General features: G+C 39.4%; 2 protein-coding genes across 2 annotated transcripts in view; both read left to right on the plus strand.

Annotated features, from left to right (window-relative positions):
* PPP1R42 (protein phosphatase 1 regulatory subunit 42) overlaps positions 1 to 18,784 on the plus strand; it is a 47,810-nt gene extending 29,026 nt beyond the window's left edge. Inside the window, 9 exon segments of the mRNA XM_055318193.1 lie at positions 1,962 to 2,079; positions 6,426 to 6,557; positions 9,199 to 9,226; positions 9,228 to 9,264; positions 9,267 to 9,358; positions 16,821 to 16,857; positions 16,859 to 16,918; positions 18,164 to 18,423; positions 18,484 to 18,784. Of these exon segments, the coding sequence (XP_055174168.1) occupies positions 1,962 to 2,079; positions 6,426 to 6,557; positions 9,199 to 9,226; positions 9,228 to 9,264; positions 9,267 to 9,358; positions 16,821 to 16,857; positions 16,859 to 16,918; positions 18,164 to 18,423; positions 18,484 to 18,784 (1,065 nt within the window).
* TCF24 (transcription factor 24) lies at positions 18,644 to 25,779 on the plus strand. The gene is made up of 3 exons (XM_055318145.1): positions 18,644 to 18,728; positions 19,288 to 19,703; positions 25,590 to 25,779. Exons 2-3 carry the CDS (start codon positions 19,311 to 19,313, stop codon positions 25,701 to 25,703), a joined length of 507 nt encoding a protein of 168 aa, XP_055174120.1. The 5' UTR covers positions 18,644 to 18,728; positions 19,288 to 19,310; the 3' UTR covers positions 25,704 to 25,779.
* Positions 25,780 to 26,046: the final 267 nt, after the last annotated feature.

The following is a 26,046-nucleotide window of genomic DNA, read 5'->3' on the forward strand; positions in this document are numbered from 1 at the left end:
TCCTAACTATTCACACTTTATACATGAAGACACAGACTTACAATAATGCCAGGAAGGCTGGGATTGTATTTTTAAAAAAAAAAAAACTCCAATATATTTTTCACAAATTATTTATTTGGATAACTCAGAGTCTAGTACAGAACTGAGACCATGAATCAATAAGTATTTTGTTGAATAATGAAGTAGATAGAACTGAAATATATATTATATATATATTTTTAATTTATGATAGTCACACACAGAGAGAGAGAGGCAGAGACACAGGCAGAGGGAGAAGCAGGCTCCATGCACCAGGAGCCCGACGTGGGATTCGATCCCGGGTCTCCAGGATCATGCCCTGGGCCAAAGGCAGGCGCTAAACCGCTGCACCACCCAGGGATCCCTAGAACTGAAATATTTTTACCATTTTATGTAGGAAGACATTGGTCTCAAGAAGATTAAGAGAACTACCTACCAGATGCTCTGTAGTGGGTCCTAGATAGCCACCCAGCTGTCCTTGTGTTTACTCCCCTAAAACACCATCCCTTCATGTAGGTAGAGGCATATATCCGGATATTCCACATTTGTTACCTCCATGATATGACAGAATTTTGCAGGAATTTTTTTCATGTAAATTCTATGCCCAACGAGGGGCTTAAACTCACTACTGTGGGGTCAAGAGTCACATACTCCACCAACTAAGCCAGCTAGGTGCCCCTTGTGGGCATTTTTAATATGTGGAAGGGAACTGTTGTCACAGCTCACAGTAAAAACAAACAAAAAAACAAAAACGATTTTCCGGGGTGCCTAGGTGGCTCAATCTATTAAATGTTCAACTCTTGCTTTAGGCTCAGATCATGATCTCAGGCTTGTGACATCAAGCCCCACATTGGGCTCCACACTAGGTGTGGAGCCTGCTTAAGATTCTCTCTCTCCTTGTCCCTCCGTCCTTCCCCAACCTCTCTAAAAAAACAAAAATAAACAAGAAAATGATTTTCTAAAATCTAAAGGATAAATGCAGTCTTACCAAAAGAAATTTTCACAAAAATGGAAAAATGAAATATTTAAGTAACAATAAACATGGATTAAGCAAAGAATAAGATGGGAGATACAAATAAGATATACAAGGTTGAAAGGTATCAAGCTTTATTTTTTTTAAAGATTTTATTTATTTATTCAGGAGAGACACACAGAGAGAGGCAGAGACATAGGCAGAGGGAGAAGCAGGCTCCCTGTGGGGAGCCCGATGTGGGACTCGATCCCAGGACCCCGGGACCAGGACCTGAGCCAAAGACAGACACTCAACCACTGAGCCACCCAGGCGCCCCGGTATCAAGCTTAAAGGTGTGGAAATGATACTGGGAATAAAAATACCAAGCAATGCATTGCTAATTGCTTTCAGCTTTGCAATTAAGAACATTATTAATTAATCTATACCTTGTATTTCTTAATTGTCCCTTATATCCTATAATTTTGGTCTTGGCTTAAGGAGAACAAATGGAAGAATCATAGGTGTTTGCCTGCTGCTATTCTCCAGAATTTTCATTAACTTTGTAGTCCTCACCACCATATTCTCTCTCTTTTTTAAAAGATTTTATTTATTCATGAGAGACACACAAAGAGAGGCAGAGACACCGGCAGAGGGAGAAGCAGGCTCCCTGCAGGGAACCTGATGTGGGTCTCGATTCCGGGACTCTGGGATCAAGCTCTGAGCCAAAGGCAGACGCTCAACCACTGAGCCACCCAGGTGTCCCCTTACCACCTTATTCTAAAGATTAGTTTATTCCTCTAGATGTGTACAAGATCAGTTAGTAGTAAAGACCATTTTATCCAAAAAAGTTTTATGGTACACCTTCTAAGTACGTAGAAAAGCAGTAATTAGAGCTAGAAAAGCAGTAATTACCTTTAAAAACAGTTTAACTTATATGAAAGAAATGCTGATGATTATGAAATATTTGTGTTTTGCTTTTTCTTCTCGATAGGACTTGGAATTTTTACTGAACAAATTGATGAAGCTGTGGAAAATGGATCTAAATGGAAATCCTGTTTGTCTCAAACCAAAATACAGAGACAGACTGATACTGGTGTCCAAGTCACTAGGTATACATTTATATTATATTAATATAATTGTCTTAGAGAAAGAGACCTGGTTAAACATTTTAGTTAATTAACAGCAAGCCTTAAAAAATATGAATATGATGTCTGAATCTACAAACACGGTCAACTTTAAATTCAATATTTTAAATAAAAGCAAAAGTTAAAATTGAGAAAAAAAAACATGAAAAATATCTGCTGTTCAGAAATAATTAAGGCACCACATACCCTTTCTTTAAAAATGTATAGAACTTGCTGACCTTTGGCAAATTCTCATTGGCACAAATCCTCTGAAGATCCCAAGAGACTCTTTAGTTCTTGGATCTGTAGATAAAATTAATCAAAGTTTTCATTGCTTGACAATTGCCCTAGAAACATACAGGGTTCCTTTCATTTGAAAGGGGAATAAGGTAGGGAGGCCCTTTATGAGCTCCTTAGAAATAATAACACCCTGATTATGCACTATACTGGGGGTAATGGACCACAGCTCTTCAACACGGGCCAAGATATAAAACATCAGAGATACAAACACTTCCTTCTCACAAAGGAGATTCATTAAAGAGTTTCCTATATCTGAAATTCTATGACATGCTATACTTGAGTATAAAAACTAATGCATGGCAAAAACATTTCAAAGCTCATAGCTGTTGTAAACCTTAATTAATCAGTATGCTAGTGCAGTGGTTCTTTGGGGAGAGGGAGAAGCTGACAAAGACTTTATCAGAAAAATCCAAGATTTCTCAAAATACATATGCAAAGGTCACACCCTGCTCGCCACCCCTGATCCCACTAGCCAAGGGAAGGAAATAGAGAATACACCAGAACAGTCATGTGTATTTTTTATAAGTTGTACAGATGAATCTGCAATGCACATTCCCCCAACTCTCCATCTCCTTCCCTTCCTGCCCACCATACACAACAATATTAGTTCACTTTCCTTAGGCAGCAGAGTAAATATAACTAATGTTAGATGATTAAGAATCTTCCTATGTTCATGAAACCATTTCTGGGAAGTACTGTAGGTGATGTAGTAAAGGATGTGGAGCTAAGGTACTGATCTGCAAATAAATAGGATTTAGTCAATTTTTACAAAAATAAATCTTTTCTAAACATATTTTGTGATTATAAGATTAATACATATTTCTTTTTTTTTTATTTTAAGTAGGTTCCATACCCAGCGTGGGGCTTGAACTCCCAATCCTGATATCGAGTCACATGTTTCACCAAATGAGCCAGCCAGTCACCCCTAAAATTAATATACATTTCTTATAAAAATATAGAAAATAAAATTATATCATTCATAATTCCACCATAAATCTGTTAGCATTTTAGTATATATGTCCCTTCAATCTTTTCTCTTTGGTTCTAGCTTGTCTTATTTTCCTTTTTTTTTAAACGTATCTTTTTAAATTTATTTTATTTTATTATTTTTATTTATTCATGACAGACTCACAGAGAGAGAGAGAGGCAGAGACACAGGCAGAGGGAGAAGCAGGCTGCATGCAGGGAGCCTGACGTGGGACTCTATCCTGGATCTCCAGGATCATACCCCGGGCCGAAGGCAGCGCTAAACCGCTGGGCCACCAGGGCTGCCCTTTTTTTTATTTTTTAAAGATTTTTGTTTATTTATTTGTAAGAGACACAGAGAGGCAGAGACACAGGCAGAGGGAGAAGCAGGATCCCTGCAGAGAGCCTGATGCGGGACTTGAGCCTAGGACCTCGGGATGATGCCCTGAGCCAAAGACAGACGCTCAACCACTGAGGCATCCAAGGTGTCCCATTATTTTCATGTCCTTTTTTCTTAAATGCAAAAACAAAAAACAAAAAGTGAATTGAGGACTTCGTTGATGTATCCCAATAAGGACTGTGGAAAGTTGTTTTGTAAGTAACTCAGGTCTCACCAAACAGAATAACAAGCCACACATTTGGTTTACTTAGCCTGAGTGGAAACAAATTTTGTGTTGAGAACAATTCATTAAAACAAATCTCAGAGGTCTCTGATCTTATGCCCATTACCTGGTTTCCCCTCCTGAGCTACACGATGATTTGCTAAAGGATGAAATCAGGCTTACTGAGGCACAGTCATTTCTCAGGCTCTGTCTGAAACATAAACATGAGGGAAAAGGGATGATGGTAAAAGATTTGGATTTTTATTCCTTATCTTTATACCAGATTTTTAAAATATGTATTGATTTACACATATTACACGCAAAAATGCACTAACAAATTATACAATTACTGATAAAAACACATTTGGAAAGATACCAATAAATCCAAGTGCTTGGGAAAACTAAGCATAAAAGAATGACTTTTAATATAAAGATTAAGGATGAAAATGCTTGATAATAGAATAGTTAACCTATTTCTTACATTATAATTTGGAGAGTACTAATTTCAGTTAAAAGAAATACATGAGAAAAGATGTGGAAACAATTATACTTCTAGAGTTTATGGTTCTAGTTTAAATTTCCAGTTTCATTTATTTTGTACTTAGGATCTTACAGTATTATGCATCATATTTATTAATAATTTCAGTAGTGCAATCAGTGTGAGGATCTGTCACCCTGTAAGAACATGATTTAAAATTTTTTACTACATTCTTTTCTTACTCTGGGATCCACTGAAAGACATTACATGGATGATGAGAGAAAATACATATTTACTTAAAAAAACCTCTATACAGCAAATTTTGTTAGAAAGAGTCTTGGGATGCCTGGGTGGCTCAGCTGTGGAGTGTCTGCCTTTGGCTCAGGTCATTATTCCCAGGATCCGGGATCAGGTCCCACATCAGGCTCCCTGCGGGGAGCATGCTTCTCCCTCTGCCTGTGTCTCTGCCTCTCTCGTGAATAAATAAATAAAAACCTTAAAAAAAAAAAAGTAGGGGATCCCTGGGTGGCTCAGTGGTTTAGTGCCTGCCTTTGGTCCAGGGTGTGATCCTGGAGTCCTGGGATGGAGTCCCACGTTGGGCTCCCAGCTTTGAGCCTGCTTCTCCCTCTGCCTGTGTCTCTGCATGCCCCCCCTCCTCTGTCTATAATGAATAAATAAATAAAAAATCTTAAAAAAAAGTATTTTTTATCAAATGAAGGCCACCTGTATTCATGTGATTACATATAGTACAAAGTGTCCTATAAAGGAATAGTTTAATATTTTGTAGTATATGTAGTATATATGCAAATATAATTAAATACTATCAACCATTAAAAATTTGCGTTTAAAGAAAGATACAATAAAATCATCACAATATAGCAATAAAAATTAAGACAGAATGCTATGAAAATAAAGAACTCCAACTTTATATAATACACACACATAGAAAACAAAAAAATGTTAAAAAATATACTGTTAATGGGTTTTAGTGATTATTTTTGGTTGTAGAACACAAGCAATATTAATTTTTTTCTTTTCCCACTTTTTTGTATTTTCCAAATATCTTACAGCATATAAAAATTATTCTGTGTAATTTAAGATGCTCAGTTTTCAAAACAGTTTTTAGAGACACAAAATATAAATATGGCTGAAACAAAACCAAGAGACCAGTTTTGTGGGTTGTCCCTACCATATCCTATATCCTAAGATATAATAGCAGCCCCTGGGTGGCTCAGTTGGTTAAGCCTAGAATATAACAAGCATTATTAATGTATGTACTTTTATAATACCATGCTAAATGTATAAAATTTCTTATTCACCTTAACATAAAATACATTTTGTTTTTTCCTAAGAACAACTATAATATGGAAATGAACAGATAATATCTAATTTCTGTTGAATATGACTTTTTTAAAAGATTTTATTTATTTATTCATAGACACAGAGAGAAAGAGGCAGAGACACAGGCAGAGGGAGAAGCAGGCTCCATGCAGGGAGCCCGATGTGGGACTCGATCCTGGGTCCCCAGGATCACACCCCAGGCTGCAGGCAGTGCCAAACCGCTGCGCCACCAGGGCTGCCCAACATTTTTGTTTTTAAAAATAACAATATAATTTACATGTGACCCTAGAAGGAAAACCATGTATCAAATCGTTTACAGTGATTATCTTTGTCAGTGATGGGAAGGAGAGTTATGGATAGTAATTATAGAGTCTTTTTATGTTTTTTCTACCATGTTTCAGTTGTTTATAATAAGCACATATTCTTTTTGAAATCAGAAAAAAATAATTAAAAAGAAGTAAAAGCTCAGTAAAAACAAAGAAGCTGTGTAAATAAGATAATTTTTAAAAGGTATTTATTTCAGCCTCTGGTATAATTTAAGTTCATATGCCTTAAACCAGAAATACATATACATATATATATGACATATATATATTATCTATATATTTATATATTACATTTTTAACATATATACTTTTCTCTAGAATTTCTTGATGGAAAAGAAATTAGAAACATGGAAAGACAATTCCTAATAAATTGGAAAGCATCCAAAGATGCCAAGAAAATCAGCAAGAAAAGGAATAGTCAAACTGAAGATGCAAGTAACTCACACATAAGTAAGCAGACTGTCATTCATTAGTTGACCACTTCTAACAGAGGAATATTCTCAACAACAACAACAACAACAACAACAAATGCCAAGAAAAAAGAGGTATTTGTTAAGATTTTTGATTTAAGATTTTTTTAACTTATTTATAGTTCCTAGGAAATTTTACCTGTAATGTTTACATATGAAAATGGTAGCTACTATCAACAAAAGCTGTGTTTGGTTCATATTGAGTTTGCATCAGCTATGAAAACAGAGACATGAGGGTGGGAGAAAATATATAATTTTTTATCCGGCAAAGTGCATGATATTAATTATGCAAATGGTGAAACAACAATCAGCTATGTAAATTGTGAAACCTAAGTCACTAGTATATTTGTTTAGCAGTGCAAAAATCACATTTTCCACCAGAATACAAAATAAAAATGTATGACGACCACATCTGTGGCCTATACTCTGTGGCCTGTCCCCTTTCTTATGTACATGCCCTAACACTTGAATATTTTCATTATAATATGCTTAAGGTTACAATACAAAGGAAAGTCAACTTTCCTTGACTAACTAATCCAGCCAAGTAGAACATATAACAATTATCTCTATCATATTTGGGAGCATCCTAGAATTCCTTCTTCACAGATTCTATAATCCACAACTTTGGAATGAACCTCTTCCTCTGTTCCATGACAGTGTTTGAATGCTAACGGTCTTTCTGTTTCACAGTTAATGGGATGGGATCATAGAAAAGAGTTAGGCCAGGGAATAGGGAAAAAGAAATTGTAATAGTGTAGTGAGGCTTTATGCATGGATACCGTATCCTAGGAGCTCTGCTGCTCCAAAACAAGGAAGTTGAGGTGAGGAGAAGCAGAGGTTGAAAGGCATGGAGCTCTGATGATTTTGCCATATCATGTGCATTACATATAAACTGTGGGAAATCATTTCAAAGAGTGGGACTTTCTGAATTGACAGTATACCCATGAATGATGACACTATGCTGGCAATGTGAATTTTCCAAGATCTGAAATCTATTAAATGGACAGGCAGCATTTCTTCTCCTCTGTTTATCTCCTTCACCCTCTGCCTCTCTCCCTGCTTGTGCTCATTCTTTTTCTCTCTCAAGTCTCTCTCAAGTAAATAATTTTTTTTAAAAAAAGAGGACTACAGAAAAAATACGATAATATGAAAAAAATTTATATTCTAATAGATTATATGATTTACTATTTTGAAAAATAAACTCTAAAGTCAACTAAAATAAATTGAAATTGAAAGCTGACTAGCCGCAAAAGAAAACTATCTGAGTTTTCCTCAGGAGTACTTAATTATTCTCCCTTAGCCACTTGCAGATATCCTTCTCTCTCACCTCCTACACATTTGCCATCCCCATCTAAACCCAATGACACAGTTCTGAGCCTTTCAGATTTAATATCAGTGACATCTGTGGGTACACGTATGTAGCATACAATAACTCTGTCCTTAGGTATGTGGCCAACAACTTAACACTATTGTCTTTATACAAAGGCTCTGTTATTACTACTCAAAAGAAATGGAAAGCATTAATTAAAGTCTAGGAGATATGTATTTTTAAAATCTAAAATACACCTTCAGGTCTCTAGAAGAGCTAAGATGAACCTTTTAAAGACATCTCTGTACAACCAAATACATTATTAAGTGAACAAGAGTAAGTTTTGTACTTCCTGACCTATGCGTTTTTGCTAGCCTTGTAAATTTGGAGCTCTAATTGGGTATTATGACAAGATTTATAGAGATTATGACTTCAGACTTCAAGAATCTTATGATAAGAAATTTTGTTCTAAATATAGCCACATAACACCATATAACCCAAATCTGGAAACAAAATCAAACACTTTGGGATGCCTGGGTGGCTCAGTCAGTTAAGCATTTGTCTTTAGCTCAGGTCATGGCCATGGGATCCTGTCCAGCATTGGACTTCCGGCTCAGCAGGGATTCTGCTTGTCCCTCTCCCTCTTCCCCTCCCCCTTCTTGTGTGAGTGTGTACACCACTCTCCCCTCTCTCAGATAAATAAATAAATAAAATCTTTTAAAAAATTGTAAAAAATCAAACACTTAACAAAGTCCAAAATATATGCATATCTTTTAGCATATGCTTCTGTAGTGCTTTCTATGGAAGCATTCACTTATTCGTTTAATAAATATTTATTGGGTACTTTGGATGTGCACAGGACTATGCTGGGTGCTGGAATTAGAGGTGAATAAAACAGTTCCCGCTTAAAGGGAAATAACTGCTGGAAAGGGAGAAGGATCTATCAATAGGAAAATGATGTGGAATGTTAAGTGCCAAAATAAAGTTACGAACATACTCCAAAAACTATATATAAGTAATCTACTCCCTAAAGGTTAAACAGTCTGAAAAACTAAAATCAGCAGAATGCAGTTAATATTTGTATTAATGTTGGTGTAACCATTTTGGCTATGAGAGCTGACCATACACTTTCCTGGATAGGTTTTTATGCATGAAAGTCTGTGATATCAATTTTTAATTGGTCTTACTGTGGATCTATTTAACTTTAAGTCCATTTCATAAATTGTAATTTTGAATAATGCTGTCATAGGCCAGGTTTACAATTCAGTTATTAGTTTTAAAGCAGAACTTTTTAATTCTTTGTATGCTACAGGTAACTTTGAAACAATGCATCACATAGTTAGTTTATTACCTACAGATGGGTAAGCCAAAAGTAGTTTTTTTTTCTCTGATATACACAGATACTTTCCAAATGGAAGTGCATCTGCAGAAAGCTCCCAAGAAGATAACCCTAAAATTATTGAAGATCTGGGGTAGGTCCTTTCAAATATTTGTGTGATTTCCCTTTTTTGGGAAGATGGAACACACTGCCAACAACACAGAGGAAGAGAAGGTCCTTCAACTGTCTCCTTATTCTTGGGTCTCAATCCCTCATGACCAAGAACCCCCTGTACAAAAAAAGTTCATGGTTGGTGTGCCCAAATAATTACAGAGCTGTGGTGGAACAGCTACTTCAAGAAGAGCTAGGAGTCACTGAGATAGGGCAAGTGACTAAGGACATTCCAAGAAGCAGCAGGCAAAGAGGTCTGAATGACTAGAGGTCATATCAAAGGAGCCTGAGGCCTAGTTGATGATGGGTAGTCCACTAGTGAATAGATGACTACGCCAAGGACATCTAGTAGCAGAAAAGGAGGGGCGACCCAGAGCATTACAGAGATAGGCTACTTTCACTACTTCTCCAAATCAAAGGTTCTGAATCTGGTGTCCCTGAAGGAGAAGTTTCATTAAATTCTCAAAAGGGTTTATGATCTAAAAAATCAGTTGGAGTCACTATTCTAAACCTTGAGTATATGCATAATGTAGCTCCACATGAATCAGCTCGTAAGTTTCCTAACGAGGAGAAAATTGTGGGGATCCCTGGGTGGTGCAGCAGTTTGGCGCCTGCCTTTGGCCCAGGGCGCGATCCTGGAGACCCGGGATCGAATCCCACGTTGGGCTCCCGGTGCATGGAGCCTGCTTCTCCCTCTGCCTATGTCTCTGCCCCCCTCTCTCTCTCTCTGTGACTATCATAAATTAAAAAAAAGAAAATTGCTTTTTTAGTTTTATTTTATTTATTTTTAGACTTTTTTTTTCTTTTTCTTTTTTTTATTCATGATAGTCACAGAGAGAGGAGAGAGAGGCAGAGACACAGGTAGAGGGAGAAGCAGGCTCCATGCCGGGAGCCCAATGTGGGACTTGATCACAGGACTCCGGGATCGCGCCCTGGGCCAAAGGCAGGCGCTAAACCGCTGAGCCACCCAGGGATCCCCTGCTTTTTTAGTTTTAAAAAATGATATTGCTTCAATGTAAAGATAAACCATCCCAGAAAATAAGTTCATTTATTTATAAAATTAATAGGTACCTGCTATATGCTGGGCAATATGAATATAAAAACTCAAATGAAATAGTCCTGATCTCAAAGATCTTACAACAAGCTAGTTAGAGACTCAAATATGACTCAACTACTGTGGACTGTGTAAGTGCTACAAGCATTATAAACCGGATCCTAATACATTCTATACATTATTCTGTCAAGTTTTTTTTTTATTTATAATCAATATGATTGCTCTATTGACCTTTCCAACCATATCACAGTAGTCATTACAATACAATGAAGGGGACAATAGAATATTTCATTGAGAAAGTAATCAGAGCCAGTGTACATACTCCAGAATAGATTTCCTTTTTCCAGAACTGCTTGCTGAATGTAAAGTAGGTTTGTCATTAGATTCTGTTTGGTATATCCAGTCAAGGGATAGTGACTTAGCATTCCTTAATGGAGCTAACCTAAAGAAGACCTGTGAACAACACTGCTGCGCAATTGTACCCCCATTCCCAAGAGTGGCTTAGGCTTGCTGGGATGGAGGCATAAGGGAGAAAGGATCCTATGAGTCTGGAAAACGATTTATTCAGGCAGAGGAAAAAGGATGTAGAGTCTAAGCTCATCTCCACTCACCAAAAACAAAAAAAAAAAAAAACAAAGCAGCTGCGTGAGAGTTTGCTTATGTCCATTGCTATTACCATCAAAACCATAGCCACTCTGTCCATAGCACCCTGGTAGTTTCTTAAAAGATTTTTGTAATTAGTGTCAGTTCCACGACAGTGTTCTTCAGTTTCTTTTCTTTTCTTTTCTTTTTTTTTCTTTTTGTTCTTCAGTTTCATTTCTTTGCCAAGCATCTTGAAAGGTCTTGCTAATAGGTCATCAAGATGGAAAGGAAAACAATAAAAAATGGACAGACTCAAAACAATGTTGGTAGTAAATACATTGCCACACACACCATGTTAGATCAGTTGTGAACTGTGGCATGTATTGTATATCCTATACCTCCAAGGAAAGCTCTAATTATTAGGACTGCAGTGGCAAAACAGCAAATAAATCATTCTATCTTCATTTTCCCAACTAGGAACACTAAATACAGAGCTAAATGCATCTTTAACTACTACTGTACTGCAAAGACAGGATGCTCTAAAAGAAGTTGGAAGAATAGAGAGGTTCCCATGAGAAGAAAATAATGTCCTGCTTCTGTCACTGTCAGTGAAGTCAATTATGCTCAATCCCAAGTCTTCAATTCTATAATGTGAAAAAATATTATATAAATATTTTTAAAGCTTTTTATTTCTTCAGGTAACATTTTTACTGAAGGCATGCCAAAATATCATTTTGGTATTATAAACGATTTAAGTCTCACTAAATGGGAAGATCAGTTCTACCTCTCTGTAATAAAAGGTGACCAATATGGAATTTCATTAAGCTCTTGATTTTTAGGGGGTGTCTATTGCTAACGTTTTACTAATTTAAAGCTAACAAATAATGAGAATAAAGTAGAAGGTCACTAAAATGTTAAAGCAAAATACTCAACCCTCAGGGTGCCTGAGTGATATAGTTTGTTAAGCTTCTGAATCTTGGCTTGGGCTCAGGTCGTAATCTCAGGTTCGTAAGATCAAGTCCCTTATCAGGCTCTGCATTGAGCACAGAGTCTACTTAAGACTCTCTCCCTCTCCGTCTTCCCATCCATACAGGGGAGCCCTGTATGCGTGCTCTGTCTCTCAAATAAATAAATAAATAAATAAATAAATAAATAAATAAATAAATAAGTAAATCTTAAAAACACACATACAAAGAATAAATTCTAAAAATCTAAAAAGTCAATTAAAGTAACTCCTTCCCTTAATTTCTTTAAGGGGAGAATGAGTTAGTATTAGCAAATGTGTCCCCTATAGTGTACATTTAATGCTCAGAGGTGTAAAAAAGCTTAATCTTCTTCCAAAATGATAAAAGTATGTACCTCATCCTCCTTTAAGGTTCTACACATTAGGAACTGTGCCCATATCCTATGTGAACACAGTGCAGCAACATCTGTCCAATGACAGGGGAATGTTTTTCACCTCTTTTATAAATGCATGCAGTCTGTGCTCATGTATATTTACACAAGCCTGCTTTCCCTACAGGGAGGAAAAAGTCAGACTCACTGACGTTGTTTTGACCCTCAAACTGAACTTGATACTGTCGATGTACACTTTAATTAAAGATTAGTTCAAAACTATTTTTTATTTAAAGGCTGATTCTAAACAAATGTCTTCACTGTTCAATTAAAAATAATTTATGGTATCAAAAAGCGTACACATGATTGCTTCTCTCTGTGTTTGTCACAGTAAATACTTCTGACAGATGTTTCCTCTCTTCAAACATGCTAGGAGGTGCTTGAGACTTAGTAATTTTAAAACAGACATTAAATGCATTTACATATTGTAAATAAGATCCACTGAGAATTCTGTAGAGCAATGTACACTGAAGAAAGCAAATTGTTACTTGATTATTTATCTTTCAAGCATAAGAAATGTCCATAGAGTCAATCCATCTCTTTTGTTACTGTAAAAATAACTGTGTAGCTGGGTTAAAATACCCTTAGTTTCAGATACTTTCAAGGAATGTGAATCTCTGGGACCCAGAATTCGCAGGGAAATGTTCACTGTATATTATTTGACTATTTATAAAATACCTACTATCTTTAGTTAGAATATGGAAGTATTAGATTTCTTTGAATTAGAAAGTGAACTTTAAAAATAGTAAAAAAAAAAAAAAGTAAAAATAACTTGCTTTCACCACTGCTAAGGTTATGTTTGAACAGTTGTAACAACAGATCTTCTATGTGCCTCAAGAGTTTTTAAAACTTAGGTAATATTTTTAGTTACAAAACTCTGGGATGCTCTTATATAAACTCATCTGCAAAGCTCTAAATGCCTTTAATTATGCTATATTAAACCTAGCCTCAGTCTAATTTTATATGCAAAATAAACTATGTATCAGTAATGTAGGTATAACATTGAGACTTTGATTTCTAGTTAGTTCTCAAAGAGCCCTTCTGAAATTAGGACACCCCTCCTCAAAAAAAAAAAAAAAAAACAATAGTAGAAAGCAAAAGGTGGTTTGTTTTTTTTTTTTTTTAGAACAATCTAAGCTAGGTTTTGTGATTGCTAGTCTCAACCCTATCAATGTTTCACTCTATGAACAAGAGCTATGGAAGATCTAATTTTTAAGAATTATGTTATTACCCATTTTAAAATTCTACTTTGATACCTGAATATTCACTACCCAAATTTTTAAAAAACAGTAGAACCCTTTGAGATAAGAATATAACCAGACCTATTTTATAGACAGGGAAAATGAGCATTGGAGACACCCAGTCAGAGAGGGGCCCAGAGTTACACAACTGCCATGAGGCAGAGTTGGAACTTGAATTCAGGTCACTGACTCCAAAAGCCAAGCTCTCAACTACTCTGCAAGGGGGTCTCAAAAATGCCCTCAGATATAGGTAGGTAAAGTAAGTGAGGGAAGCAGGAGAATGTGATTGAGGTCAACTGGAGAGCACTTGTTCACCCAAAGGCACCTGCAGCTATTGTACCCCAAAATGGTGAGCCAGACAGAACTTTCTCAAGTTCTCAAACTTGAGAAATCAGACTGACAAGCAAGATATCTAGATTAAGAAATCAACGAATTTTAAAATATTGGCTCAATAATTTTTCTTTAGAAATATTATTACTGGATAAAAAGAAAGAATCTGGTAATGCTAGCAAACATAAGGAGACACTGAAACTCTTGTGCACTACTGAAGGAATGCAAAAATGGTAGAGCCACTTTTTTGTTGTTGTTTTTTAAGATTTTTTAAAATTTATTTATTCATGATAGACACAGAGAGAGAGAGAGAGGCAGAGACACAGGCAGAGGGAGAAGCAGGCTCCATGCCGGGAGCCCAACGCGGGACTTGATCCCAGGACCCCAGAATCATGCCCTGGGCCAAAGGCAGGCGCCAAACTGCTGAGCCACCCAGGGATCCCATGTAGAGCCATTTTGGAAAATGGTTTGACATAACTTTTATAAAGTTAAAGCATGTACTTAACAACATCTAGCAGTCCCATTGTTAGTCCAAGGTATTTTACCAAGTGAAATGAAAACCTACATCCATGCAAAAATCTGTACCCAAATGTGTATAGTGGCTTATTAATAATCACAAAAAACAAAACGACCCAAAGGTCTGACACTGGGAAATGAATAAACAAACTGTGGTATATCCACACAATGCAATACTACTCAGCCTTAAAAAGGAATGAACTAGGGGCACCTGGGTGGCTCAGTGGTTGAGCATCTGCCTTGGCTCAGGATGTGATCCTGGGGTCCTGGAATCAAGTCTCACATTGGGCTTCCTGTGAGGAGCCTGCTTCTCCCTCTGCCTGTGTCTCTGCCTCTTCTCTGTGTTTCTCATGAATAAGTAAAATCTTTTTTAAAAAAAGGAATGAACTAGTGATACACAAAACAACATGCACAGATCTCAAAGCACTATGCTAAGCTAAAGAAGCCAGCTTAAAAGGGTACACACTGTATGATTTTATGACATTCTGGCAAAGGTGAAGCTATAGAGACAGAAAACAGATCAGTAGTTGCCAAGACCTAGGGGAAGAATGCACAGGGTCACAAAGGAATGGGAGGGTGGGATGATGAAATGTTAAGTATCTATATTGTGGTAGTTTTTATCAAAACTCACTGAACTATATATACTCAAGATTGAATTTAACTATGTACATTATACCTTAACCAAACAATATGGGAAATAGCTGAAGGGTGAAAAAAAGCACCAATTATATAAAACCTACTTTTCATTATATATACATAATCCTTATTTTATATATATGTATATAACACAGCAATATATTTTCTTCACTGATGTGTGGGACTTAACATTATAAAGACGGTAACTTAAAGATGAATTTAGAGAAAGACAAATTTTTATTAGATTTTATTTATTTATTCATGAGAGACACAGAAAGAGAGGCAGAGACACAGACTGAGGGAGAAGCAGGGTACCTGCAGAGAGCATGATGTGGGACTCATCCTGGGATCAGGATCATGCCCTGAGCCAAAGGCAGATGCTCAACTGCTGAGCCACCCAGGCATCCCCCAAAAGACATATAATTTTAAGACCACGTTCCATGAAATAAAATCTACAGCACTCTAAAGCCATCTATTTTCTGGAAGACTAGACAAGAACTCCAAAGAATATACTGTACAATGAAAATAGTGTTTGAATAGGGTGTCAAGTTAAAATATGTCCTTTATTGAAATATTAGATACAAAAAAATGTTTTGCAAATTATGAAGAACTCTACAAATATTAAAAAGAATAGGTGTGGTAAAAGCACAAGTATTAGGGTTAGTCAGCCTGGCTTGAATCCTGTCTCTGCCACTTAGTAGCTGTGACCTTGACAAGTTACTTAATCCCTCTGAGCCTTATTTTCTCAACCATAAAATGTAAAACCCTCAAAGAGTTTTTGTAGATTAAATGAGAAAATAAAGTGCTTTTTTTGTAAAGAACTTAGCACATATAGTTAAATAAGGTACCTGTTACTGACATATGTAATGTTGAAAATTTGAATCTTTTATTATTCTATTTTTAACTTAATGGCAAATATTGGTTTCTTGTGGTAATTGAGACTACTCTGGAATCATGAGAGGATTTAGAAAGGCTCCTTAGAATGGCAGCAGGTAAGACAAGATGGCCCAAAGTGGCCAGTATTGTTTCATCAGTCCTTTCTTTTGAACCTATCAAGCAACACAGTTGTCCATTTTCCAGCCTGTTATCAGTGAGGAACTTCCCTGGTGCCCCCACCTCCATCCCACCTCCTGCACTTACAGGAGGCTTAGCAGGCCAGGCTAAGTTCAGGCAGGTGAGATGCCAAGGGTTCAAAAAATAAGGAGCCCCAGGCCACCTTCCCTACACAATTCTTATTTCCACACTTCTCCCAACATATAGATTGTCCAGATTCTTCTCCACTTTGGGGGGGGAGGGGTGACTCTTTCCACTTCACCTTTTTTTTTTTTTAAGATTTTATCCATTTACTCATGATAGACACACACACACACACAGAGAGAGAGAGAGAGAGAGAGAGAGAGAGGCAGAGACACAGGCAGAGGGAGATGCAGGCTCCACGCCAGGAGCCCGACGTGAGACTCGATTCCAGGTGTCCAGGACTGCGCCCTGGACCAAAGGCAAATGCTAAACCGCTGAGCCACCCAGGGATCCCCCTCCACTTCCTTTAAAAGCCTATAAAGGTTCACACAGTTCGGTGACTAATCATTAGCCTCTGCTATTGTTGTATCCTAGAGTCTATATGTTTGTTTCCATTTTGGATAACTTCCATTTTTGAAATAATATTCCAGGGTTTTTTTTCTTTATTAACATAGGAATCTCTCTTTGATGGAATCTGAAAGCTTGCTCACAAAAAAGTGATATACTTGAATTTCACTTTCTCTGTAACTCAAAAGTAAAAGAAAATCTGTTTGTAAAAAAATGAGTAAATTCAGCCTTAAGTGATCTGACACGTTTTGTTTTTGTTTTTACCTTTATAGTACCAGGCAATATCATCCTTCCCGGTTTGTAACTCTAGGGTATCTCGCTATATAAGAAAAACCTTTAAGCTGTTTGATTTGTTTCTTTATGGCATCTGAAACATTGCCTTTCAGTTGCTTTATGCTTCATCATGTACAATTTTTGAGAAAATAAGGATGTGCTTCCTCATTCATCAAAAGAAAGTAATCCTTTTTTTAGCCAATGGTATTTTGATAACATCCCTTTCTAGAGTGTACATCTAATTATGGCTACTGAACGGGAATTGAAGTTATTATTCTGATCCACTAATAAAAGTGTGAAATGATATATTAAATTCCAAGTGTCACCATTACTACGTCCTACTTAACAGTTCCAATTTAAAAATCTATTGTAGGGCAGCCTGGGTGGCTCAGCGGTTTAGCGCTGCCTTTGGCCCGGGCGTGATCCTGGAGACCCAGGATCGAATCCCGGGATCGAGTCCCACGTCAGGCTTCCTGAGTGGAGCCTGCTTCTCCCTCTGCCTGTGTCTCTGCCTCTCTCTCAGTCTGTGTCTCTATGAATAAATAAATAAAATCTAAAAAAAAATCTATTGTAAAGAAATTACGTCGCGTATGTAAGAGCAATTTCATCAATGGTATTTTAAATTTCATATTCTGTCTCGACTCCAAAGACTTTTAAATGTCCTGCTCTTCGAATTGAGGGCATTATTTCCAGGGCGTACTAACGAGGTTCTAGGAAATACCTGGCGTCCACCGAGGCTTCACCTCCGAAGGCCCTGGGTGCAGGACCCCGGGAACCCCAGGGTCTGGGGGGCGTCCCGGGCCCAGCGGCGTGGAGCCAGCACTGGCGCTACGGGAGCCTCACCGCACGGCTTGCAGGGCGCCCAAGGGCGGGACCTCCGGGGAGTCCCCGCAGCGGAGGCGGAGCCAGGACGAACGTGAGGTCCAAACACCGAAACAAAGCGGGGCCCCGGCGTCTGCGACTGAGGCGGCCCGCAACGATCCGCGCCCCCGCGATCCCAGGGCCGTTCACTCTGGTTTGAGGGGGAAACTGTAAATATCACAGCAGGCGCGCACTCTCCGAGCGGCTACGAACGGGTCACGGAGTCCCGAGGTGGAGCGGCCACTGCTTTCACCAGGGCAGCAGGAAACATCTACCAGGTTAGCGCATCGCAGCCGCACGCTCCACGTTTCCTCAGAAAATTAAACGGCACACGCTCCACAAAACGGCAGGGTTCCCGCCGCCTCCCGCGGGCGCCTGCCTGGGAGGCGCCGGCGCGCAGGCAGGACCCGTGACCGGAGGCCCGCGGCACAGCCGGGGAACCCGCGAGGCCGCCTCACCGGCCGCCGACACCGCGGACGCTCGACGTGCTTCGCCGGCAGTCGCGCCGCGGGGCGGACGGAGACGGGGCGGACGGAGACGGGGCGGGGGCGGGGCCACGACGACGGCCCGCCCCCTGTGGCCCCGCCCCGCCGGGCCGCTTGATTAATGACTCCCACCCCCGTCAGAGCCCCTCAGGTGGGTGCGGACGTCTGCGCGCGCCCTGCCGTCGCAGCCCTACAGCGAGCCTGGCCCACACACGCCTCGCCACGGGGGCGCCCGCATAGAAGGCGCGGCCAGCAGGGGCTGGAGGCGGCTGTCGACTTCGGCGGGACGGGGATGGAGTGACCTGTGTCGCGCGGCCCTGGCCACTCACACCCAGCTCGACGCTCCTGGCCCGCGCGTGCAGCGGAGCGGAGCCCTGCACGGCCGCTCCGGGAAAGGTGAGGACCTCGGGCCGACCCACCACGCCGCTTGGTCCTCAGGTTTGTTAGAATAGCGGGTGTCTTAGTCCAAGGTGAGGTCTGGGGGTCCCCTCTACTCCCGCAGGAATTAGAATGAGCTCCCGCCGTCACCACCTCCCCGCCGCCCCCCGGCATGCCCTGGCCTCGAGAGCGAATGGTGCGCGGGCTGCCCGCGTGGGCGCTGAGGAGCCTGGCGAGGCCAGGGCGCCCCCTGCCCCCGCGGGGCTGCCGCAGGAGTGCGAACAAGTTCCGAACCGGAGCTGTGCTCCCGACCCTCCTTCCTCGCTAGCGTAGCCCTTTCGCTTAATTTGTCCCTGAGAAGTAAAGCCGGCACCGCGCCGCTCCTGAGCCTTCTGAGCCCAGGCCCCGTCGGGCTGCGCAGCTCTCCCAACACGCCCGGGTCGGAAAGACCTCCTCTCCCAGGACGCCCGAGCCACGTCGGTGTCCCCGCCGGCCTGCAGCCGCGGCGAGAGGCCTGCGCTTGCTCGGGGTGAGCCCGACCCGCGCCGGGCCTCACCGCGCCTTGGGTCCTTTGCAGGGCACGCCGCGCGGGAAGCCGCCATGGACCGCGACGGCCCGGCGAGCAGCCCCCTGATCGCCGGCAACGAGACGGCGCCCCCGGTCGCCGCCACCCGCGACTCGAGCCCGGGCAGGGCCGGGCCGGGACCCGCGGGCCCTGGCGGCGGCGGCGCGCGCCTCGGGGGCGGGCGGCCGGCGGCGGCGAACGCAGCGCGGGAGCGCAGCCGCGTGCAGACTCTGCGGCACGCCTTCCTGGAGCTGCAGCGCACGCTGCCGTCGGTGCCGCCGGACACCAAGCTGTCCAAGCTGGACGTGCTGCTGCTGGCCACGACCTACATTGCTCACCTCACCCGCAGCCTGCAGGACGACGCCGAGGCGCCGGCGGACCCAGCGCTGGGCGCCCTGCGCGGAGACGGCTACCTACACCCTGTCAAGGTAGGCAGGCAGGGCGCCCTGCGGAGCTGGGATGGGGAGCCGGGCCCCTTAACCCTCCGGGTCGGCCACCGACTGGGCCGATGCCAGGAGCTCTCCCACTCCCCCCTCGGGGAGAGGCGGGGAACAGACCCGGAGAGCTACCTTGGCCGGCTAGGGCGCAGGTAGCGAGGTCCCCCACTGCATAAGGCTAACTCCAGAACTGTCCCCGGGTAGTGGCTTTACATCCGAGGTGGCTTGGGTAGGAGGGGTGACCCACGCCACTTACAGGATGCAGCCTACACGATGCCTTTCCTAGGTGAGAAGTTTCTCGGGAGTTCCTGGTTGGCAACTTCTAGTGATTTTTGGTATCTGATTTACATTCATGAGCTTTTGAGAGTTTTTAAAAAGTGTGCTTAATTTACATAATTACATTTCCATCGCGGTTATTATCAGATGGTTGAAAAATTTCACGAATTAAGGGGGGGGTGATAGAATTATCCCTTTAAGTAATCCAGGCAACCATGTTGAAATTTTTTTGTAGAACTGATAAGAACAAAATGAAACCGTTCTGCCATCCTACGGAGTAAATTTTCAGTCCGTTTTAATAAAGGTTAATTATCATGGGTTAGACAGTTACGTAGAATGTTAGAAAAACTATAATGCATTTATGTAATTTTCACAATAGATTGGGGTATGTTAATCAAGTTGATTCAATACTGTATTAAAATTCTGTAGTGTGCAAAATTAGATCATAGAATCCATTTCGTAGGATTTTTTACATCCCATATAGATAAAATGGTCAGGGTTGTCATTTAACATTGTGTATATGGTTGTGATTTATCACCTATATTGCAGTGTTTAGACTCTGCTTTGTTCTTTTCACCTAGATTTGATTGTTTCAAAATCCAGCATTCAGCTGGCTTTCTGTTCAAAATGCATTATCTTCCCTATATTTTCTAAACCTAAAGGTTCAAGTTCTGGGTTCTACCATTCTGAAATATTTTGCCACACATGCAAATAGAAAATTAGGACTTAGCCTTAAGCATATCAGTCAGTGTTCAATTCAGTGAATAATCACTGAAATTTCAGTAGTACACTCCCTGATATTAACTGAACTTAAAATTCTGCGGTGAGGTTTAACAGTTTACTTTGCAAATATAATCAACATGATGATAGGCTCAGACTATTTTGAATATAGAAATTTGGAATATCATTTACTTACAATTATGGTAGACCTCATTATATTCATGTGTTATACAATCTCTGCTAAAAAGTCATTCGTTATTAATTATGGGTTTTGCCCTACCGTCGGCATTAAATTGATACTCAAATATATCATTAATATTAGATTTCTGTTGACTCAACATTTCCCATATACTCTAAAAAAGTTTAACATTAAGTAGACTTTAATACAGAAAGCTTTTGTTAAATGCCTCTGTGGGATATAGAATTCAGGGAAGAAATCAAATTGTTTCACCTTTGTTTCTTATAGTATCTTTGTGAATGAATACTGTTAATAATTTTCGTGTAACAATAAGCTTAACAGGAGTTGATTCTTTTTGTACTTGATTCAGGCACCAAATGTTTTTGTAGTTTTACAACTCTTTTAAGAAAAATAAAATCTCCTCTGTTCTTAAATCAATTATTTTTATTTTAAAAGACAATTCTAGGGATAATGAAACAAGGTCAAGGATTACCTCTAAAGTGAAATTGATGATGGTTGAACAAGTGACTAGTCTGTTTTAAAATCATTTACTGTGTGTCTACAGTTAGGAAAGTGAATACAATTAAGAGTAAGACTCAGCCCCTGCCCTAAATAAATATATAATAGAGACAAAGACAAAAATAAAATAATACGGTAAGGGATAATGTTCTGTGTGCCATAAGAAAGCTATAATCATGTGCTTGTGGAGGTTTGGAGGAAAAAGATTTCATACACGTAATTGAAACCACCTGTAACACATTATTTTACGGATATTACCAAATGCTTAAGTATTAAGTCTATCTTTGATTAATCTAATGCAAAAGAAATAAAAATATTCTGATTATTTGTATTAATTTTTAGTTAATTAAGGGTGTTGTAACCCTTAGTTTAAAAGTGTTCCAAGATGACTTTTTTCTGCCATTAAGTATCACTATGTCTTTGATGATTAAAGATCTGTTAACAAATATTTCAAGGCCAGGATTTTAAGTCATCAGTCCTTATTATCTGTATCAGTCCTTATTTGGGGGAATTTACATTAAGAATATCTCATGAAACTAGAAGGTTTAAGTGACAGGGATCCTGGGGAATAGCCTAAAACAGCAGTTTCCGTCCCTTTGGGATGTGAGCAATTTGATCAGCACCAGTGTACCAAAGGGCAATGATCCTCTAAGAGAACAGGGATATATTTTTCAGATTCTTTTATTGGGAGAAAAGTACAGATGATTTTATTAATTGCATTATCCCTGGAGAATCACTATTGATGATATACATATAAAATAATTTTAAAAATAAATACAAAGTTTTGTTATTTTGGGGTCATTTAACTCCAGAATTCAAGAGCACATTTTTAAGGTTTTCAGGTTCAGTTCCATTAATTCTGTGAGTTTGCTAGATTGTTATAAGCCTAATGAAATATGGTTTTAAATAAACTTTATTAGGTAAAATAGAGGTCAGGATTATGTTAATCTACACAATGTTAAAACATTCCATTGAAAAGTGAAATGTAAAACAGTCTACTGGCTTTTTTGGCATGATACTGACATGCAGCCTAACCAATATTTTATTTACATTTTATTTCTGACACTTAAACTATGTATGTACATTAAATTTAGTTGAATAAAATTATTAGAAGCCTTTTGGAAAATCGAAGTACACAGTTCTTCAAGTTTTATTAAGTTTGTGAAAAATGAGGCAAAAATTCACATATATATATATATATATGTATATATATATATATATATATATATTTTAAGATTTTATTTACTTATTCATGAGAGACACAGAGAGAGAGGCAGAAACACAGGCAGAAGGAGAAGCAGGCTCCCCATGGGAAGCCCGATGTGGAACTCGATCCCAGGACTCTGGGATCACAACCTGAGCTGGAGGCAGACACCCAACCACTGAGCCATCCAGTCATCCCAAGCATTAGGTTTTTATGCTCATGAATATGACACAGGAATTTAAAAGTTTGAGAGGCACAGGTTTATAACATGCCAAAAATTCTACACTTGAAATTGATTATTTTAGCCCTACACTATTCACTACAAGTATTATTTCTGCTTGGGCTGCAATAACAAAATATCATCGACTGAAAGGCTTCAAAAACAGAAATTTCTTCTCTCATAATTCTGGAGTCTGGAAAGTCTAGGATCAAGGTGCTGGCCAATTGCATTGTTGGTAAGAGCTCTCTTCCTATCTTGCAGTTGACCAACATCCCTCTTTCTCAGGAGAAAGACGCTTTCTCTTCCACTTCTTAAAAGACCATTATACCATTATGAAGGACTCGCCCTTTTAACCTCATTTAGCCTGAATTACCTCTCCAAACGCCATCATTTGGGAGTTAGAGCAAGAGCATCAACATATGAATGGGGAGGACAAGGCCAAGACGCAGTTAGTCCATAACACTATGGCAGAAGGTTCTTCAGTATAATGCAGGACTTGAATCTGATCTAACATCAGCTCCTGACATATCAGAAAAATGCCAGATCAGTTTCTAAAATCCCTCAGGTTATCGATCCATGATGGCAAGAATCCCAAAGACAGGACCCGTGATACACCCAGAATGTGTAAGAATGCACATCTCTGATTTATAAAAAAATACCACAAACCTGAAATGAATGCAAAAACAAGTAGCACAGTGTCAGTCTTACTACTGTATCAAATGTAAAATACAAGGTTGTTTATAGGAAGACTATACAGGAGTAAATAATTATAAATTCTAAGTAATGTAAATTTTATAGTTTATCTGTGTTTAAAGTATAGATTTACAGCCAGAATTATCTGAATTTAGGACTCTAAAATGGACCTGAACTGCATGAGAGAGCAAATTCACTTATTATATCTGGAGGCATAAAAATAGGACTTTTGTTGGTTGTGCTAAGAACAGAAACTTCCGGATGATGTCACGTGGAATGCCAGTTTAGGTGATACTAGCTGTACTCAGAAGTACAATCCGACTCCACCTTATACTCAACTTCTGCAAAAAGAGGTCCATTCTGATTTAATTGGTCTGGTGTATGACTTGGCCGTAAGTATTTTTTAAAGCTCCCCAAGTGATTTTAATATGAAGTGTGGGTTAAGAATCTGCAGTTCTTGGGATGCCTAAGTGGCTCAGTGGTTGAGTGTCTGTCTTTGGCTCAGGGTGTGATCCTGGGCCCAGGGGTTGAGTCCCACATAGGGCTCCCTGCAAGGACCCTGCTTCTCCCTCTGCCTATGCCTCTGCCGCTCTCTCTGTGTCTCTCATGAATAAATAAAATATTTTAAAAAATTAAAAAAGAATCTGAAGTTCTTATGGTCTTTACCTTGTTAATGATTGTATCTCTATTTGAACACTGCAGATTATCTGTCAGGCATTTAAGAATATTTAATAGTGTTGTGTAACCAGGAGTGGGCTTGTGAATGTTTGATGATAAAAATAGCCTACTACTTACTGCAGCATTTACTCTCTGGAGAGTGTTGGATCCCGTTGCTGACCTTTGGGAGTTGCACTTTACTAATCCAAAGACTTCTCTTAGGCAGCCGGGGTAGTTCAGTGGTTTAGTGCCACCTTCGGCCCAGGGCGTGATCCTAGAGACCTGGGATCGAGTCCCATGTAGGGCTCCCTGCATGGAGCCTGCTTCGCGCTCCGCCTGTATCTCTGCCTCTCCCTCTGTGTCTCTCATGAATAAATAAATAAAACCTTAAAAAAAAAAAAGACTTCCCTTTGTATAAAAGTAGTATTTCTCTGACTAGTTTTCCAAGGACCTTAGAACTGATTATCAGACACCCCTCCCCCCAAAAATATCTGAAAGTACTAGTTATGTAATATGTTTTTTTTTTTTTTATCACTGGGTCTATTTGGCAGTAAGTGATATTATTTTTTAAAGGTCCAATTTTAAGGTGAGTTTAGAAAAATCTCAATTAGAATACAAATGTGATCATTACTGAAACATGAATGCTGTGTGATCCTGCTATATCCAGATATTTATTTTGGGCATTTTATCTACATAACACCAAATATTCTAACATTCGCAACATCGAAATACCACTTTTAGCTAGATGATTTTTTTTTTAAGATTTTAATTTATCTGAGAGTGAGTGAGTGCAGGGGGAGGGGCAAAGGAGAGGGACAAGCAGATTCTGCCATGAGTGTGGAGCCCACTCAGGACTCGATCCCAGGATCCTGAGATCATGGCCTGAGCAGAAACCAAGTTGGACACTTAATGGACTGAGCCACCTAGATGCCCTTAGATAAATAAAATGTTTAAATAGTTGAATTGGTCACTTTTCCTTATACTTCTGTGACAAGTGAGAACATAAAATATTTACTATGTATAACTCCTTAAAATATCTTTAAAGCCAGAGATCTTGTTTTAGGCTTAATTTTGTTTTAGGTTTAGTTTTAAATTAAAATACTGTTGATAGATATATTTTCCTCCACTTAACTATATTCATACTCCATGACTTCTTGAAGTTCTTGTCCAAATGCACCCATATTATTTTCTACAGTTATGATCAAAGTCTTGGCATATTTTTACTTTTATTGTTAGCATTAATAAACATTTTTTCATGTTGTTCCTCAGACTTTTCACAATTACAATTGTTACTAGCTTCATGGTATTGCATTTGCCTTGAGGCAATCGGAATTTTTGATATTACTATAACAGACATTATCTGTCATAGATACTAACTTTTGGATTCTTGTTTTAAATGTTCTTTTTCAGAAATGGCCCATGCGATCAAGATTATACATTGGTGCTACTGGTCAGTTTCTGAAGCATTCTGTGTCTGGAGAAAAAGCAAATCATGGCAGTACTACAACAGACTCACAGCCTTAGGTTTTGCCCTGGTGGGTGCTAGTACAAAGTGGCATCTATTGTTTCTAAATAGTAGGAAATCATTCTGTATTTATTACATCAGACAACAAACATCATTCCTGAAAGTTTACATATGAATCCATAGTGGGAAGTTCAGATTTACCTGTCTAATTTAAATAAATGTGGGTTGAAATAATCAGTCTTATATAAAATACACAGCTTATCTATCCATTGTGAGAAATAGTTACTACTATATAGTGCAAGAAAAAGTATAGAAAAAAAGAAAGACCTCAAAATCAAAGAATTGTGAATATATCAAAGAATGCACATGTCCTCTGTAGTGTATCTATTACACACTGAAAAC

Source organism: Nyctereutes procyonoides, unplaced genomic scaffold (assembly GCF_905146905.1).
Source record: "Nyctereutes procyonoides isolate TBG_1078 unplaced genomic scaffold, NYPRO_anot_genome, whole genome shotgun sequence".
In the NCBI taxonomy this organism is placed as follows: domain Eukaryota; kingdom Metazoa; phylum Chordata; class Mammalia; order Carnivora; family Canidae; genus Nyctereutes; species Nyctereutes procyonoides.

Coding starts and splice junctions, on each gene's coding strand:
- TCF24 (XM_055318145.1), top strand. CDS start 19,311: ATGGACCGCGACGGCCCGGCGAGCAGCCCCCTGATCGCCGGCAACGAG. Junction 19,704..25,589: donor GCTACCTACACCCTGTCAAG/GTAGGCAGGCAG, acceptor GTTCTTTTTCAG/AAATGGCCCATGCGATCAAG.